Source organism: Natator depressus, chromosome 2, assembly GCF_965152275.1.
Source record: "Natator depressus isolate rNatDep1 chromosome 2, rNatDep2.hap1, whole genome shotgun sequence".
Taxonomy (NCBI): domain Eukaryota; kingdom Metazoa; phylum Chordata; order Testudines; family Cheloniidae; genus Natator; species Natator depressus.
In genome coordinates this window covers 142,347,320-142,366,892 of record NC_134235.1, presented here as the reverse complement: position 1 = coordinate 142,366,892, position 19,573 = coordinate 142,347,320, and the positions used below count along the sequence as shown (strand labels likewise).

The 19,573-nt window shown below is 45.7% G+C and overlaps 1 protein-coding gene across 1 annotated transcript in view; it reads right to left on the bottom strand.

Moving 5' to 3' along the window:
* NFX1 (nuclear transcription factor, X-box binding 1) overlaps positions 1 to 19,573 on the bottom strand; it is a 218,566-nt gene that overhangs the window by 71,638 nt on the left and 127,355 nt on the right. Inside the window, exons 14-16 of the mRNA XM_074945080.1 lie at positions 7,987 to 8,106; positions 7,103 to 7,182; positions 6,371 to 6,601 (exon numbers count right to left, since the gene is read on the bottom strand). Coding sequence (XP_074801181.1) covers positions 6,371 to 6,601; positions 7,103 to 7,182; positions 7,987 to 8,106 — 431 coding nt within the window. The remainder of the gene's footprint in view (positions 1 to 6,370; positions 6,602 to 7,102; positions 7,183 to 7,986; positions 8,107 to 19,573) is intronic.

The window sequence follows — 19,573 nt, the reverse complement described above, 5'->3', positions numbered from 1 at the left end:
AAGAACTCTGGTTACAGAAGATAGGTAACCATTCTTTCTTTGAGTGCTGGTCCCTATGTGTATTTCCCTGTGGGTGACTGACAAATAGTACTCAAGAAGAAGGGGTGTGTGAGATGGTATTGAGGCTCGAAGGACCCTGGTCCCAAAGGATGCAACAGCTGAGGTGGTGTGCACCAGGGTGCAGACTCCTGTGATGGTATGAACAGAACTTCATGTGGCTGCTTTACATAAGTCAACAAGAGGTACGGCCTTAAATGAAGCTACTGAAGCAGCATTTGCTCTGGTGGAGTGGGCCCTCACTCTGTGCAGTGGAGGAGTTTTCAGTAACTGGTAACAGAGCAAGGTACACCCCGATATCCACTTCATCTTTACAACGAGATCACTTGCCTCCTCATGCGTTCTGCAATGCCAACAAAGAGCCTGGGTGACCTCCTAAAGGATTTTGTTCTTTGAAGATACAATACCAATGCCTGAGACACATCCAGGGAGTGGAGTCTGTTCCTCATTGGTGGTATGAGGCTTAGGGACAAACACAGGTAAGCGTATGGACTGATTCATGCAGAAATTGGAGACTACTCTGGGGACAAATTTAGGGTGGAGTCTTATGGAAACCTTACCTTTATGGAATATGGTCTAAGGTGGATTGGCTATGAGGGCCCCCAATTTGCTTACCTTTCTAGCTGAAGTGATGGCCACCAGAAAGGTTTGAGTAAACCTTTCAAAAAGCAACCAGTAACTGGATGCATGAAGATGGATCAGTTGCTGATTGGAGGGTGGCAGGAACTGATCACTGCCAGATGAATGCATAGCAAGCTAATGGAAAGCCCGGAGGATTTCACGGTCAGTAGACAGTCCAAAATAGTAGGAATATCATTTCCCCTTAGGACATAAGATGGTGTAGGGCCCAACCATAGAATCTTTTCCACTTAACGAAGAAACACTTGCTGGTGGACTCTTTCCAGCAGTTACTAAGAATGACTAACAGCTGCCCAACATTTCTACTCTAGGTTTGATGCCTGTCTAAATACTGCACTGTGAGTTGAAGCCGTCCCTGGATTTGGATGTCTGAGCCTGCTCTTGTCCTGATTCAGGATATTTCGGAAAGGTTGAACGCTGACTGGCGGATGGGATGACAGCTGAAGAACGGGAAACCAAAATTGTCTTGGCCACCTGGTAGTGATGAGGATGATTGCCTCATCCTCTCAGATCTTCCTGAGAATTTGAAGTAAGAGTGGGATGGGGGAAAGGAGTACATCAGACTGCCTAACCATGAGATTAGAAGGGCATCATCTCTGGAATTCTGTCCCTTTGCCCCCTTGAGCAGCACATTGTTTGTTGTCCTGCAACACAAACAGGTCTAGAAATGGGGATCCCCATTGTTGGAATATGCATCCTACCACTGAGTCATGAATCTCCCAATTGTGTTCTGTCGAAAAGTGACAGCTAAGGCTTTCTATTAGAGTATTGTGTAATCCAGAAAAGTGTACTGCTGACAGCATAATTTGGTGATGAATACACCAATTATTGGTGGACCATCTTTATACAAAGAGGTGCAGATCTTGCTCCCCCTGCCCTTTGCTTGTTCATATAGAACAGTGTTTCCCAAACTTGGGATGCTGCTTGTTCAGGGAAAGCCCCTGGAGGGCCGGGCTGGTTTGTTTACCTGCCGTGTCTGCAGGTTCAGCCGATCGCGGCTTCCACTGGCCACGGTTTGCCGCTGCAGGCCAATGAGGGCTGTGGGAAGCGGCCAGTGGGAGCCGCGATAGGCCGAACCTGCGGACACGGCAAATAAACAAACCGGCCCGGCCCACCAGGGGCTTTCCCTGAACAAGCGACGTCCCAAGTTTGGGAAACACTGATATAGAATACAGTCATGTTGTCCATTACCTGAACATGTTGGGAGAGGATAAATGGTAAGAACCATATGCAGGCCTCCTGAACTGCTTTCAGTTCCAGGAGATTTATATCAGAGGGGCAGCCATGTTAGTCGGTATCTACAAAAACGAGGAGTCCGGTGGCACCTTAATGACTAACAGATTTATATGCATCCTTGACTCATGAGGGGTCAATGTTCCTTGTACTGTGTGTTTGTTCAGATGAGTGCCCCAGCCTTTGAGATAGGCATCTGCCATCAATATCTTCTGAGGAGTAGGGAGTGAGGGAACTCCCATGCACAGCTATTCTTTGTCCTGCCACCAAGCTACAGAGTCATGTACACTGTGAGGGATCATAACAAAACTTGTCCAGGCAGTGCTTACTTGGCATGTAAACTGTCTGAAGCCAGGCTTGTAGGCAGCAGAGTTTTAATCTTGCAAATGGGGTCAAAAGTGCAAGATGCCATGTGACCCAGTAGGATGAGGCATATCTGAATCAATGTCAGTGGACTCTTTCTGAGCTGATTAATCAGAATGTTCATGAACCTGTCCATGGGGAGATAAACTCTGGCTCTGAGTAAGTCTAGAGTTGCTCCGATGAAATCTATGGTCTGTGTTGGAGTTAAAGAGGACTGAGGGTGCCTTCTGACAAGACTTTCCCATAAGAAAGATATGGATATGGGCTACTGAGTTCTGTTACTACTGAATATGGATATGGACGGAAGCGTGCTGCTGCTACTGAAAGCATTTTTATGAATACTCTGGGTGTTGTTGCTAATTCTAAGGGAAGCAACCTGTGTTGAGAGTGGTTCGTACTTACCACTGAGGAACCTCCTGTGGGACAGAAAGATGTCTATGTGGAAATAGGCATCATTGATGTCAAGAGTTGTGAATCATTTGTTTCTGTTCAGACAGGATTATTGATGCCAGAGTGACCATTCTGAATCTTAATGTTCAGACAAAGAAACTGAAGTGATGGAGGTCTAACTTGGGTCTCCATCCTCCTGTTTTCTTGGGGATCATGAAACATTTGGAATAAAAATGGTTTCCCTTGTGCTGAGGTGGCACCTGCTCTATGGACCCTTGATGAAGTAGAGAGTGTACTTTCTGTAAGAGTGCTCTCTCATGAGAGTGGTACCTGAAAAGGGAGAGGGAAGGGGATTTTGAAGGGGGAGGGGAAAGGAACCATTGTGTAATCAAAGCAGATGACATAGAAGACCATTCTGTCTGCTGTGCTTGCCATATATGGAAAAATTGGGCCAGTCGGCCACCAAATCGAATTTCAGGGGTGGGAGAACATGGCCTCTGGGTGAGCTGGCTGCTCTCGGAGGTCCTGTATTTCTTGACTGATAGTTGAGGATGGAGTCTGGAAGAAGCAGCATTCTGCTTGGGTCTTTGCACATACTGCTTGCAATTTGTACCCTTTCCAATGGTTCAGGGGCTGAGCTGATGGTCTAGGTTTGTAGGATTATTTGCTATATTTCCTTCTGAGAGCTGGTCTATATAAACCCAGGGAACAGAGGGTTACCTTCAAGTCTTTTAATGGGGGTAACGACTCATCAGTCTTTTGTCTGAATAAGTTGTCTCCTTCAACTGTAAGTCCTCCACAGTGGCCTGGACTTTTCTGGGGAATCCTGAGGAGTGAAGCCAGTTTTATCCTCACACCACAATGTTGATAGCCATTGATCTAGAAGCTGTATCAGTCATGTCTACTGCTGCCTGGAGGGATGATCTAGCCACCAGTCTACCTTATTCAATAAAGGGCCTGGAATTGCCCCCCCAAGGAAGGCAGAGCACTTGTCTCTAAACTCCTAAAACTTGGAATAGTTGGCAAAATGATACTTTTCCAGAAGTGCTTGGATACTGGCTATGTGGAATTGCAAGCTAGTTGATGTAAATTCCCTCCTTTCCAAAAGGTCCAGACATTTCACTTCCTTTTCTGAAGAGGCAGATCTGCTTTGCTGTTGTCTACTCCTTTGTGTGGCAGCTTGCACCACAAGCAGTTTGAGGCATGATGGAGTAAAGAAGAACTCTGCTCCATTAGATGGGACAAATATATTTTCTCTGCCCTCTTACATGTAGGTGCACATATAGTTGGAGTATGCCACACCACCTGGGCTGTCTCTAGGATAGACTCATTCACTGGGTTCACCATCTTACTCCATCCAACACTCTGGAGAATATCCAGTAGTTTGTGGGATAACTCCCTCCTCCTGAGGGAATCATCTCAGCCACCCTTAATAGGCTCCTGGAACCATCTGCGGTCCTCTGATGGAGAAGACAATGACACAACGACCACTTTGTTAGGAAAGGAAGATGATATACCCGATGGGATGGGTAGTACCACAAGATCCAGTTCTTCTCCCCTCTTCTTCCATGGGTTCTAGAAGGAGCTCAGGCTCGTCTCTTGTGGAACGGAGGTGGGGGGAATGATGTGATTCTCTATGTGACTGCACTGGCTCTGGATAATGGGTAAATGGGTTCCATGGTCCCCATTATGGACAGTGATAAGGATCCACTATGGGTTGTGGTAGTTCCGAAGGCATGACCAATAGTCCTGGTGAGGTATGCCACCTTATGGTCTAGTCGAGAAACCCAGGAGGTCTGGATCCTGTGTCTGGGGTAACCTACCTCAGTGGGGGTGATGATGGTCTTTGCTCAACATTTGAAACTTCCAATGAAAATGTGCGGTCCATTTCTAATGGCGGTGCCCTTGGTATCATTGATGGTGGATGGTAGCAGAGAAGGATCTCTGTCCTTGTAGCAATCCTGCACCAATGTTGTCAACATCTCCCTGTTGAGAACCAGTGCTGAAATGATGGGAGAATGTGGACTGGACTAGATAGTGATATGCTCGGTAGTGATATACTTCTTTCCAGATGGAGGATGATGGTACTTGTTTCCTCATACTTGAGCTGGTATAGGAAGTCTTAGATTCCAAATGCAAACATGACAGTACCATCAGTGCATATAGCTCTTAGAATTCTTTGGTAGTGGAGGTCGAGACTCATGGCATTTTTCTTTGCTCAGTAGCGATGGCAAAGTGGTAGTGGCCAGAGAAGTGTTAGTCTTCTGAGCCTCAGAATAAATATGATGGGTCTTTGGGGATTTGGAACCAGAGCATGATGATTCAAATGACAGCTGGGGAGGGGACTTTGAGGAAGAGTATTCTCTCGAGCATAGAGATTGCTTCTCTTGAGTGGAGGAGTCCTTAACTGTATTCCTATTCACCCAGGTATCAAAAATGATGGTAACTGGGGACGTGCTTTGACCAATATATGGGAGGGCTGTCTGGCCTGCATCAGACGAAGGTCTCATTGCCTGCTCCATAAAATGTATTCTGAGCCTGAAGTCCTGCACCTGGCAGGTCCAGCTAGGAAAGGAGCAGTAGATACTGTACCTGGTAGAGAAATATACTTCTCCCAGGCAGCATAGACACCTCTGATGATCTACTGACCAGGAAGGCTCATGGGTAGGAGAGGCAGTTTTTGAATCCCAGTACTCCCAACATAGTTCAGTCTTCATGCTGGGAAGAGGGTGGAGAGATAGGGTTGGGGGAAAGCCTCTAAAGGGGAAAAAGGGCTCCCCATTCCCTAACTAATTATACTAAAATAATACACTATCTAATAAAAAATATTTTAAAACTATTTACAGATAAAGTTGAAGAAAGAACTTTGAGGACACTAGAGTGTTCCGTCTCAGACCACGCAGCAGTAAGAAGGAATCAGAGAGGTGGTTGGCTGCATGGTCTCTTACAACGTAGGTTCAGAGCACGAGGAGACAAGAGTGCAGCTACGGACCAATGGACACTAGTAGCAAGATCTTCCAATCTCAGGCTCATCAAAAACATGTACTCACAGTGGAATACACATAAGGACCAGCACTCGAAGAACCACCATTTTTATTGGGAGATTTGGGTGGTTATTTTGTTCACATCTACTATAGTGAAATATATACAGTTTGATTTTCCCTGCTTCTGAGCAAAGATCAGATGATGTGGGTGTGTGAAGGAGTCTGTTCTATGTGGTTGCCCCCAGCAGGCTGCTCTATGTTATGTCACTAGCTTAAGGTCACTACGATTTTATATCAAGCGAGGACAGATACAACTCTCCTCCGCCACATTTCCGTACCCATATCAAATCCCCACAAGCAATAGAGAGCTAGCTTATGCAGGAGCAAAAAGTGAATGGATCACATTTGAGGATCTGGGACAAATATTTTAACAGATAGAAATCTGGCAGGTACTTTTGCTCAAACTACCAGCCATTCTAATAGTGGCAATTTTGAAAAACAAAATAACCATAAAATACATAATGCTTTATCACATATTAATATAATAATTCATATCAAAACTTGCATACTGATAGTATTGCATTATCTTGAAAGTTTCAATGTCAGTATTTTAATTTTTTTTTTAATCTTTCATTATTGACTGAAACCTGTTAGTGTACAATTTGTCTGTCTGTGAATTATGTTCTGCGTTCCAGAGCCATCACCTTTGTGTTGCAAGAAGTTGAAGGACAAGGTAAAGACGGATGGCATGGAGCCATACAGGGATGATTACAGTATAGTCTCAGATTAGTACATGGCTGTTTGCACTCTTCATCTATGAGACACACCCCTTTGTGACAAATCCTTTTACATTTGTGCATTCCACATTTTAACATTTGATTGCAGCGAAGACCACAAGAGATGTCAGTGAGATGACAGGGAATATTGTTCCGCAGCTGGAAAGGGAAAAAGACATCATAACTAACAGTGAATGTGTTATTGTAAAGTGTGTATTCTCAGATACTTTTAATCATGTCCATATTTTAATAGAGCATAGATTTTTAGAAGAAAATTATCTATGGTTTTGCACTAAGCTCTTTGCAATCTATTTTAAACACAAACCTGAGTGTGTGTGTGTGTGTGTATATATACATATATATATGTTATGTTATCCCTGGAAATACTGGATCAAGTCTGTACACATGTGGTCTAAAGAAAGCAAAAGTGCATCTCATCATTTTAAACTGCATGAAACAGTATACTTACAAACACCTACAAACACCATCAGCATAGTTTCTGTGGGTATCAATTTTGTGGCTACTTGGGAAGTAGCCTTAGAGAAGCAAATATCAAGTCACAAAGTAACATGTAGTTTAGAAATAACAGCCCACATAAAGCGATCGCTCATTTGTAATTAAAAATGTCATTGTAATTTGGTCAATAGCAGCCACACTTACTTCATGCTTGCCCATACACCATTTTTGAGTGAGGTATGTACAGGGTGGGCACTTCTCTTCACTATGACACGTATGGTACACTGCAGACATAGGAATATAAAATCAGGAAACAATTCTTAAATACTTTAGTTCACTCAGACATTTTATATTACAGAGCCTTTTATATTCTAATTTCTTCTTTCAGAACCACACAATTTATGTTTGTGTGGTATTCTATTATGTTTAAATTCTTTAACGTCAGGATGACTTGTTAGCTGCATAGACATTCCTTCCTTCCTGGAGTTCCTGTGCTGAACGGTAGGACATTTTGAGTATTAGCTTTAAGAGCCGTGGTTTTCAACCTATGGTCCTTGGACCATCAGGGGGTCTGCAGACAATGTCTAAGATTTCCAAAGGGTCTGCAAATGAAGAAAGGTTGAAAACCACTGTTCTAGAGCATGGCATAAGAAAGCATTTGTCAGTAATTTGATCAATTTGTTCTGTACTATGCTTTGTATCAATTTTCTGCAGATCTACTACTAATTATAGTAATCCCAAATAATAAAATGAGATATTACAGTTGTAGTGAAGACACATTCTTCTCATTTTTTACAAGAAGGGGAGGTCACCATGTGCTTACTTTTCAGAATATGCTATTTAATCTCAAGGTTAAAATGAGATTTGATTATTTGAATGGGTAAAAAATTCTTCAGACACTTTGGATGATGTGTAAAACCCCAACAATTTTACTTGGAAAAAAAGTAACATTATATTAATGGAAATGAAAGATTTAAATATACCTAAACTGGTTCATCTTTCGAACACCAAACAATAAATCTGAGAACACAGAAAAACGTAGATACTGGACAATTTAAAAATGTTATGTGGGCGTACCTATGACTTACCTGGATGATCACATTCATGTGGTCTGGTACATGAGTTTTTACATTCTGGTGGCTGAGTACCACAAGGAACAGGAGGATAAATTACCGACTCACCACAGTAACAAGTTAGCTCATCAAAACCTGACAAAGCAAAACAAACCAAACAACTAATAAACAGAGTTGAAGTTTAGTCACGTGGAATTAAGTTTTGAGTTGCTTAAAAAAAAAAAAGCAAATGTTTTAAAAAGTTGATATTAGAGATTCTATTTAGCATAAAGCACCCTAAAAGCCAGAACTCCTACATCATAAAAAAAATATTACCTTGGTTAAAAAAAAAATCCAGTTTAAGAAAGTTAAAGGAACAATAAAAAAATAAGAAATTATGTAACAAATGGGAAAAAAAGAGAAAAATTGTAATTAATACAAATCAGTTAAAAATATAGGCAATTGATATTAGAAGTTAAAGGTATCAATATACCTATGGCCAATATGGTTAAAAATCAGTAAGAAAGGGTTTTACAAAAATCAGGAACAAAACATGTCAGCAATGATATAGATCCATTACTAGATGAAGATAAAACTGAATAAGGAGGTACACAATACAAACATGTTCAATAAATATTTCTGTTCTATATTTGGAGTCAAGCTGGATAATGTATTCATACTATATAATGACGACGTCCTTTTTAATCCAACAGTAACTAAAGGGCATGTTACACAGCAGCTACTAAAGTTAAAGATTTTTAAAATGGCAGGTCCTTTAAATTAGCAGAACTTACACCCAAGAGTTTAAAAGCTTTAGTAGGAGTGCTCTCCAGACTGTTAATATTAACTTTTTAATAAATCTTAGAAAACTGGTCACAGGAAAAAAGGCCCTGAACAAAAATTTTAAGTATTGTACTCATGTTAAGACCTAAGGCAAAAGGGAGAGGCTAAGGGGAGTTTGAGTAGCAGCTGCAGAACCTGCGATTTGATTTGACGTAGTGAGTGTATGTTTGATCTGTTTGTCTCTCTAAGGGCCATGTGACTGGGGATCTTGACCCTTTGTTCAGGCTATGTGATTGAAGTCTGAGCTGTTAATCCTTCCCTGTGTGACAAAGTTCCTCCTCTGCCTTGGTGGGTCCTGCGTTTATTGGCAGATTTTCTCGCCTCAGAGGTTCATGGCAGCCCTCAGTTTGGCCACTTTCGTGGCTCAAATCTGCCGTTCACTCAGTTAGCCTCATCACTGGCCAACATAGGGAACGGAAGAAGAACAATCCCCGCAGTCTCTGCTGATCCACCTAGTGGATCGGGGAACGGGTCAGAGACCTTCACCCTCTGGTGGAACCCACAGTCCAGTTCAACTCCTCTGGTATCAAGTAGGGAGTTGGGGGGATGGAGGGATAGGAGGAACCTGGGCCCGCCCTCTACTCCGGGTTCCAGCCCAGGGCCCTGTGGATTGCAGCTATCTATAGTGGCTCCTGTAACAGCTGCATGACAGCTACAACTCCCTGGGCTACTGTCCCATGGCCTCCTCCCAACACCTTCTTTATTCTCACCACAGGACCTTCCTCCTGATGTCTGATAATGCTTGTACTCCTCAGTTCTCCAGCAGTATGCCTTCTCACTCTCAGCTCCTAGTGCCTCTTGCTCCCAGCTCCTCACACGCGCACCACAAACTGAAGTGAGCTCCTTTTTAAACCCAGGTGCCCTGAGTAGCCTGCCTTAATTGATTCTAGCAGCTTCTTGATTGGCTGCAGGTGTTCTAATCAGGCTGTCTGACTTAATTGTTTCCGGAAAGTTCCTGATTGTTCTGGAACCTTCCCTGTTACCTTACTCAAGGAAAAGGGACCTACTTAACCTCGGGCTAATATATTTGCCTTCTATCATTCTCCTGTAGCCATCTGGCCCGACCTTGTCACATATCCCCCCCTCTGCTCAACACCACAGGATTGGGCAACTTGGGACGTCAGGCAGTGTACCCGTGACAAGCCATCTGCATTACCACTGTGGCTTCCAGCCCGGTGTTGTATGGTGAATTGGAAAAGTTGTAGGGACGGGAACCATCTGGTCACCCTTGCGTTCTTCTCTTTATTTCGTTGCATCCACTGGAGGGGTGCATGGTTGGTCACAAGGGTAAACCGTCATCCCAGAAGGTAATAACATAGTGTTTCCGTGGCCCATTTCACAGCTAGGCACTCTCTTTCAACCACAGCATACTTCTGCTCTCTCGGGAGGAGTTTCCTGCTGAGGTAGAGGATTGGTTCTTCTTCATCTCCGACCATCTGCAATAGGACAGCTCCCAATCCTACTTCAGATGCATCTGTCTGTAAAATGAATTCTTTGTTGAAGTCTGGGGCTATAAACATGGGGTTACTGCAGAGGGCTGTCCATAGATCCATGAATGCTTTCTCTGAGGCATCTGTCCACTTCACCATGTCCGGACCCCGGGCTTTTATCAGGTCTGCCAGGGGACTCGCTCTGTGAGCAAAATGGGGAATAAATCGTCAGTTGCACCCCATCACACCCAGGAATGCCCGGACTTGCTTTTTCCAATTAGGCCAGGGCCAATTTTGGATAGCCTCTAGTTTGTTTAGCTGGGGCTTGACCATGCCCCTTCCTACAATGTAGCCAAGGTATTTAGCCTCGGCTAGCCCTATAGCACACTTGGCTGGGTTGGCTGTGAGGCCAGCCCGTCTTAGCGTGTCCAGAACCGCTTCCACCTTTTCCAAGTGGGTTTCCCAGTCGGGGGTGTGAATAATCATATCATCCAGGTATGCCGCTGCATAACTGGTATGGGGCCGTAGAAGCTTGTCCATAAGACACTGGAAGGTGGCAGGTGCTCCATGCATTCCAAAAGGAAGAACAGTATATTGAAACAGACCCTCTGGGGTAGAGAATGCCCTCTTTTCTTTCACAGCTTTGGCAAGGGGAATCTGCCAGTATCCCTTTGTTAAATCAAGGGTGGTCAAAAATCAGGCATTGCCCAGGCGGTCAACTAACTCATTGATACGGGTTATGGGGTATGCATTGAATTTGGATCTCTCATTCAGTCGGCGAAAGTCATTACAAAACCTAATGCTGCCATCGGGTTTGGGCACCAACACAATTGGGCTTGACCACTGACTGTGGGACTCTTCGATGACTCCCAGCTTCAACATCCCTTTTTACCTCTGCCTTGATCTCCTCCCTTTTTACCGCTGGGACCCAATAGGGCCTTAAAGTTACCTTTGCCCCAAGGTCTGTGATAACGTGGTGATATGCTTTGGTGGCCTGACCTGGTCTGGTTGAAAACACATCCGGGTATCGGTTGATCATCTGAGTTACCTCCTTCTTCTGGTTTGGTGTCAGATCAGTGGATATCCTGATCTGCTCCTGCACGTTATTTCCCTGGATCAAGGTCTCTTGGGCCACTACACAAGCCTCTCGTTGGTGCCAAGGCTTTAAGAGGTTAATGTGATAAATTTGTTCTGGTTTCCGGTGTCCTGGCTGCTGCACCTTGTAGGTTACTTCCCCCATGGGTTCAACCATCTGATAGGGCCCCTGCCATTGGGCCAAAAGCTTGCTTTCTGACGTGAGTACCAACACCATCACCTGATTCCCTGGTTGGAACTGTCGGACTTTTGCCTGGCGATTGTAATGGGTTCGCTGAGCCTCCTCCGCCTTTTCCAAATGTTCCCGTACAATGGGGTGACCTGGGCTATCCGTTGTCGCATCTGCAACACATGGTCAATTATATTTCTCCCCTCATTGGGTTCCTCTTTCCAGATTTCTTTTGCAATATCTAGTATGCCATGGGGGTGGCGTCCGTATAATAACTCAAAGGGGGAAAACCCAGTTGAGGCCTGAGGTACCTCCCGGATTGCGAAAATAAGGTAGGGTAGTAGGGTGTCCCAATCCTTCCCGTCCCAACTTACCACTTTCCTTATCATTGTCTTGAGGGTTCGGTTAAACCTTTCTACCAGCCCATCGGTCTGCGGATGATAGACTGAAGTTCTAAGGTACAGATATGGGGCAGCGTACAGAGGTCCTTCATTAGCTTCGACATAAATGGGGTACCTTGGTCTGTTAATATTTCCTTTGGTAGCCCCACTCGGGCAAAGATCCCCACCAACTCTTTAGCTATCGTTTTAGAGGCTGTGTTTCGCAGGGGGACGGTTTATGGGTAGCAAATAGCGTAATCCAGAACGACAAGTATATATTCGTGGCCCCAGGCTGTCTTCTCTTCTCGAATCGTCGCAGGACCCATGCCAGGGTCTTCTCTACCCCCAAATGCCCCCCAAAAAGAGGACTATGGCCAAGACTTAATACAGCATTCTGGTGTTTTTGAGGTACTAGGATCTGCTGTACCGTCTGCCCCTGTACTGGTGCAACCCGGTATAAGAGATTCTTCTTCATTATGAAGTAGGGTCCTGGTCCCTGGGTTTTCACTTCAACAGGGACCCCATCTATTTTGGTCACCTCCTTCCTAACGTTATCGTACCTTGAGTCTTCAGCCTGGTCCAGTCCAAAATTTCCTCTCCCAGGGCTAATCTGCCCGAGATCTAGGGGCCCAGTCTCTGTTGCCTCTACTGGTTCAGAGGCGTTACGGTGTGGGTCAGACTTGGGTGCTTCTCTCTCCTGGGTGGCCTCCTTTTCAGCTGCTCGGGTCCACCTACCTACGAGAGCAACCCTCTGGCTTTGGGTCAGTATTCGGGTTCCCAAGGCCTTAGCTGCCCTCCTTTCCCTTTTTGACTCTCTATCCTGTCTGGGAGTGGAGAACAAATCTGGGGATATTTCAGAGAAGACTGGGGGTTGACAGTCTAGTGTGGATGCCTCACTGACTTCAGGGTTTCCCCCTTTCTCCAATTCCCTTATCGGGAGTAAGTCTCCAAGCCCTGGGAAGTCCCTCCCTATGAGCCCCGGGTATGGGAGTTTAGGGACTACACCTGTTGCTACCTCAGGAGTGTTCCCCTGAAACTCGGTTTTTACTGGGATGGTGGGGTAATAACCAACTGTCCCATGGACGCATGTTATCCCCATAAGCTTAGCCCACGGCAGCTGACTATGCTTCACGAGCTTCCCCGAGACAAGCGTGATAGCACTCCCCGAATCAACCAGTGCCGTGGTCTCTACCCCATTTAGCTTCACTGGTCTGGTGTACATATGTGGGGTTAGTGAGACCCCCCACAAGGTGGATTAGGGAGCATGGGACTGCCCAGTTTCCCAGGTTACACTGCATAGGCTCCTCAGCATTGGGACACTGTGCAGCTATGTGTCCCCACTCCCAGCAGGCATCTGTATGGAGTCCTAGGCGTTCCCTGGTCTCTTGGTTTGGGCAGTCTAACATCATGATCCTCTTCCCCCTCAGTGCTCTGACTTTTTGTGGCTTCTGGTGGGCCTTCAGCCCCTCTCTTTTTCCACCTGGGCTCTCCTGGTGGCCCAGTCACGCGAGCTCTAGGGCTTGGTGCTGCTAGTTTAATAAGGGGTGCTTCTTCCTTAACTGGTCGGGTCAGCTCCCTCGCTGTCCTTCGCCTCTCTACCACTGCAACAACCTCGTCGTAGGTGGAGGGTTCGTTCTGGCTAATCCAGGCATGAAGGTTTGGCGGTAGTCCTCTCATGTACCGGTCGATGACCAGAACCTCTAGTACCTCCTCCGGACTCCGGGACTCAGTTCGCAACCACTTTCGTGTGAGATAGATGAAATCAAACAACTGGGACCGCGGGGTTTTGTTTTCCTGGTACCTCCACTCGTGATATCGCAGGGCCTGCACTGTGGTCGTTACCCCATATCTGGCCAGGATCTCTGCTTTCAGCTGGGGGTAGTCTGCTTCAGCTTCTTCAGGCAGATCATAGTAGGCCTTCTGGACCTCTCCACACAGGAATGGGGGGAAGATGCCAGACCACTGATCTTGAGGCCAGGCCTCCCGTAGGGCTGTCCTCTCAAAGGCCAGGAGATATGCCTCAATGTCATCCTCCCCCGTCATTTTCTGCAGCCAATTGCTGGCCTGTATCATCCGCGTCCCATCATGGCCATAGTTCAACTCGGTAAGGGCCTTCCTTCACTTGATTTACCAGTTCCTGCAACATAGCCCGGTCTTGAGCAGCCTGGTCCATCAGCAGGCGATTAGTCTCTTGCTGCAGCCGCACTGCCTCCAGTTGGGCGGCTGCCTGGACATGGGTAGCCTCCTGCTGGGCAGCCGTGACTTGTATCAGTGCCTGCACTACCTCCTCCATTGTGGTGAAAAAAAAAAAAAAAGTCTTTCTTTCTCTCTCTCTCTCTTTTTTTTTTTAAACAACCACCTCCTTCTTCCGCCGCGCTGTGTACACCAAATCTCACCCCTGACACCAGTTGTGACAAAGTTCCTCCTCTACCTTGGTGGGTCCTGCGCTTATTGGCGGATTTTCTCGCCTCAGAGGTTCACGGCAGCCCTCAGTAGGCCACTTTCGTGGCTCAAATCTGCCGTTCACTCAGTTAGCCTCATTACTGGCCAACATGGGGAAAGTAAAAAAAACAATCCCTGCAGTCTCTGCTGATCCACCTAGTGGATTGGGGAACGGGCCAGAGACCTTCCCCTCTGGTGGAACCCACAGTCCAGTTCAACTCCTCTGGTATCAAGTAGGGAGTTGGGGGGATGGAGAGATGGGGGGAACTCGGGCCCGCCCTCTACTCTGTGTTCCAGCCCAGGACCCTGTGGATTACAGCTGTCTACAGTGGCTCCTATAACAGCTGTGTGACAGCTACAACTCCCTGGGCTACTTCCCCATGGCCTCCTCCCAACACCTTCTTTATTCTCACCACAGGACCTTCCTCCTGATGTCTGATAATGCTTGTACTCCTCAATTCTCCAGCAGTATGCCTTCTCACTCTCAGCTCCTAGTGCCTCTTGCTCCCAGCTCCTCACACGCGCACCACAAACTGAAGTGAGCTCCTTTTTAAACCCAGGTGCCCTGAGTAGCCTGCCTTAATTGATTCTAGCAGCTTCTTGATTGGCTGTAGGTGTTCTAATCAGGCTGTCTGCCTTAATTGTTTCCAGAAAGTTCCTGATTGTTCTGGAACCTTCCCTGTTACCTTACCCAGGGAAAAGGGACCTACTTAACCTGGGGATAATATATCTCCCTTCTATCACTCTCCTGAAGCCATCTGGCCCGACCCTGTCACACCTGTTAACAAGGAACCATACTGACCTGCTATGCTAGGTATATAAACTAGCTGCAAAACAAACTCCTCAGTGGGAAAACACCACATGCTAACAGGAGTCTGAGGCCAGGTCTACACTACCCGCTGGATCAGCGGGTAGCGATCCATCTATCGGGGGTTAATTTATCTAGACGTGATAAATTGATCCCCCAAGCGCTCTGCCGTCGACTCCTGTACTCCACCGCTGTGAGAGGTGCAAGCGGAGTCAACAGGGGAGCGGCAGCAGTCGACTCACTGCTGTGAAGACGTCGCAGTAAGTCGATCTAAGTACGTCGAGTTCAGCTACGCTATTCTCGTAGCTGAAGTTGCGTATCTTAGATCGATCTCCCACTCAGTGTAGACTAGGCCTGAGTGAGTGTAGGAGCTTTTTCTCCAGGTACAATTCTACATAAGCTGACCAGTGATGGAACAGTTATTATGACACATCCCTTACAAGCCACATTTTGTTTCCTGCCTGTTGACAGAAGAGGCTTTCTGTGCATAAAGTTCAAGTTGATGGCTGCATTAGAGAAAAAGTTCTGTCGTCTTGGTGTGTAGCTGATAACCCACTGTACTAAGAGAGACAGAAGAATTGCTGGACAACTGAGGGCAGCACCACCACAGATCCACTAGAGAATGAATTGGTTTTAAGGGAACATGAAAGAGTGGAAAATAGAAAGGATAATCAGAAGACATTCATCCAGTTTATGTCAAACAAAGAAAGAGAAGCAAGAAAGATTCTGTACAGACAGAAGCTAAGACATTCTCTCCTGCTTCTGACTCTGTAGAAAGTCTCTTGCTGCTTGCTTTTCCCCTTCCTTAGAAAAGTGATATCAAATTACTTTTAAAGAGATCTTAAACAAGACTACAATTCTGGTTGATACAAGTTCAGCAAGTACATTCAATATGTGGATTTTGGTTGTGACCAGAAGGGAATTAAGGGGATACAGGAGAGAGACTGAGGGGGATCCAGAGAAATGCACAAAGGGAAGTTACTTACCTTTATAACTGGAGTTTTTTGAGACGCATGGTCCCTATCTATATACCACTGTAGGTATACAAGTGCCTGAGAACAGAGAATTCTTGCAAGCAGTGTCTGTTGGTCTATGCCCAAGCCTCTGCTATCCTTTGCTCTGTACTGAGGGTATAAAGAATGAGCCAGGGCAGACCAACTGGCTCTTCTGTTCCTTTGTCTATGGCAAAGCCAGTCATGATCAGGGGGGAAGGATAGCTCAGTGGTTTGAGAATTGGCTTGCTAAACCCAGGGTTGTGAGTTCAATCCTTGAGGGGATCTGGGGCAGAAATTGGGGATTGGTCCTGCTTTGAGCAGGGGGTTGGACTAGATGACCTCCTGAGGTCCCTTCCAACCCTGATATTCTATGATCTGAAGGAGAGTGGGTAATGGAATATAGATAGGGACCACATACCTTGAAGAACTCCAGTTACTTCCCTTTCTTCTTCGAGTGCATATTCTACTGTGGGTGACTGACAAAATAGTACCTAAAGAGGAGGAGGGTGCAAGTATATTTGTAGAATCACTTCCACAAAGCATGCATCAGCGGAGCAGTCTTGGACCAAGGCATAATGTCCCGTGAATGTGTAGATGGAACTCCATGTAACTGCACCACAAATATCAAGCAGGGATACCTCTTGAAGTGATGCCTCTTATGCATATGAGCCCATACCCCATACGGGGAGGGAGTTGTGTCAACTATAGAGTACAATACAGCCAGAGACCGACTTAGAGATTCTCTGGAAGGATACAGCTTGACCTTGAACTCGTTCTGCTATGGCAACCAACAGTCTAGGAGTATGTCTACATTGTAATTAAACATCCACAGTTGGCCTGGTCAGCTGACTTGGGCTGAGGCTATGGGACTGTAATTGTGGTGTAGATGTTTGGGCTCGGCCTTGAACCCTGGGACCCTCCCGCTTCACAGGGTCACAGAGCCAGGGTTCCAGCCCAAGCACAAACATCTACACCACAAATTAAACAACCCTGTAGCGGAGTCAGTTGACAAGGGCCAACAACAGGTGTTTAATTTCAGTGTAGACATACCCTAGGAGGCTTTCTGATCTGTTTTGTTTTCAGCAGGTAAAAATCACACATCAATGAAATGAAGAATCCTCTCCTTGCCAGAGGCATGGGGCTTCAGGGGAAAAAACCAAACCACCCCTCCCCCAAAACAGGTAGGTGAACTAGCCAATGTAGGTGAAATTCCTAAATTAACCTAGGAGGGAATTTTGGGTGTAGTCACAGCAAAAATTTGTCCTCATGGAATATTGCATATGGAGGATCAGTTGTCGGTGCCCCTAGTTCACTTACCCTTCTGGCCAAGGTGATAGCAATGAGGAATGCTACCTTCATCAAGAGGTGAAACATGGAACACATAGCTAGTTGTTCAAAGGGTGATTTAGTGAGTGCCAAAAGTATTAAGTTAAGGTCACGTTGAAGATTTTGTTTGTTTACTGGTGGAAAGGTTCTCATCAGGCCTTTCAAGAATTTGGTTACTGGCTGGGTAAAGATCTGATGGCAGGTGACACATGCTGATTGCCACCAGGTGAACTTGCAGTGAATTAAGGGAAAGAACTGATGCCTTCATAGTAAGTCTAAAACAGCGGGACTATCTGCTGTCTCTGAAGATATATGCTTTTGCTGGGCCCAGATAGAGAAATGTTTCCACTTAGCTAGGTAGCATTTTCTGGTGGAGTCATTTCTGCTATTATTAAGAATGGTTGCGTGGCCTCACAGCAGGTACTTTCTAGGCTTGACACCCATCCAAATGCCAAGCCATGAGATGAAGTGCTTTGGGGTTCGGATGGTAGATGCTACCATTCTCCTGAGTCAAGAGATTTGGAAAGGATTGCATGCTGATTGTTGGATGGGGTGACATTTGTAGGAGGCTTAGAAACCAGAACTGTCTGGGCCATTTGGGAGCAATGAGGATGACTTGTGCTTTGTCTTGCTAAATCTTCTATAGAACCTGAGGTGGTATCATGATGGGAGGGTAGGCATAGCTCAAGTAATCTGACCAGGTCAGAAGGAGAATATTGCCTCTGGAGTGCTTTTCTTGAGCTCCCCTGGAGAAGTACATGTTGCATTTCCTGTTTGCCTGCCCAAAATGGGGGTTCCCCACTGAGTGAAAATGCTGTTCACTACTGGCTAAGGCTGTCTTCCAATTAATTCTGGATTTCTGGAGAGTACACTGTCAATAGGGTAATATGATTTTTGATCCACCAGTTCCATAAGGTGACAGCTTCTACACACAGGGGGATGGATCTCACTCAACCCTGTTTATGGTGAAACTGGATGAACGGTAGAAAGGCTTCACAAACTTTCTGGACTGCCCGGAAGTCCACAAGACTGATGTGCATTCTGGGCTCTCGAGGCATCCAAGTCCCTGCACCATCTGACTGTTCACGTGAGGTCCCCAGCCTATCATGGAGGCATCTGTAATGATCATCTTTTCAGGTGTGGGGCTAGGAAAGGAATACCTACACACACACACTTAGGATTTTTCCACCAATTAATGAGGTCCTCAACCAGGTAGAAAGTGTCACTATGGTGTTCATGCTGTGACTGGTTGGTGTATATACTGTTTGGAACTAAGTCTGTGGGCAATGGAAGTGGAGACTGGTAAATAGTGTGACATAAGTCCATGATGCATTCCGGGAGAGAAAGGAAAGTCTGAAATTATGTTCAAGAGGCACACATTACCTGGTCTATCACATTACTCATGGTGTGAAATCTATCCATCGGGAGATAAACCCTCACCTTGACTGAGTTGAAGATTGCTCCTATAAATTCTGAAGTCTTAGTTGGAATCAGGGTAGATTTTTCCATGTTCACACAGACTCCTAGGGATGAGAGAAGGTGAAGCAGAGATGATGTTGATGTAAGAGCTTTTTCAGGTGTCCTTTCAACAAGATGCCAATAGTCTAAATATAGGAAAATAGAAGCTGCTGCATCTGAACTTTGCTGCTACTACTAGAAACAATTTGAGGAAGATGCTGGGTGTGGTTGCTAGGCCAAATGGATGTAACCTGTATTGGTACTGGTCAGGACCCACCATAAACCTGACAGAAATATTGTGTGGAAGGGGTCAATGTCCACATGGAAGTATGCATCTTTCATATTGAAAGCTGTGCTCCTTTTGAGGGATGAAAATATTGATGCCAGTGTAACCATATGGAATTTTAGTTTGCAAATAAAAAAAAAAAAGACACTGAGTTGGTGCAGATGGAGAGTGGGTCTCCACCCTCCCTTTTTTTTGGGAACTAGTAAACATTTTTAAGGAGGGATTCTACCTCTGGGCAAAGGATCTCCTCATGAGAATGGTCTCAAAGAAGGATGGGGAAGGGCATTTTGGATGGCGGTAAGAAGAGAAACGTATTGGTATAGCCAGAATGGATGATATTCAGCACCCAACTTGTCCACTGTTATTGCACTCCAGTTGTGGAAAAAGAGCT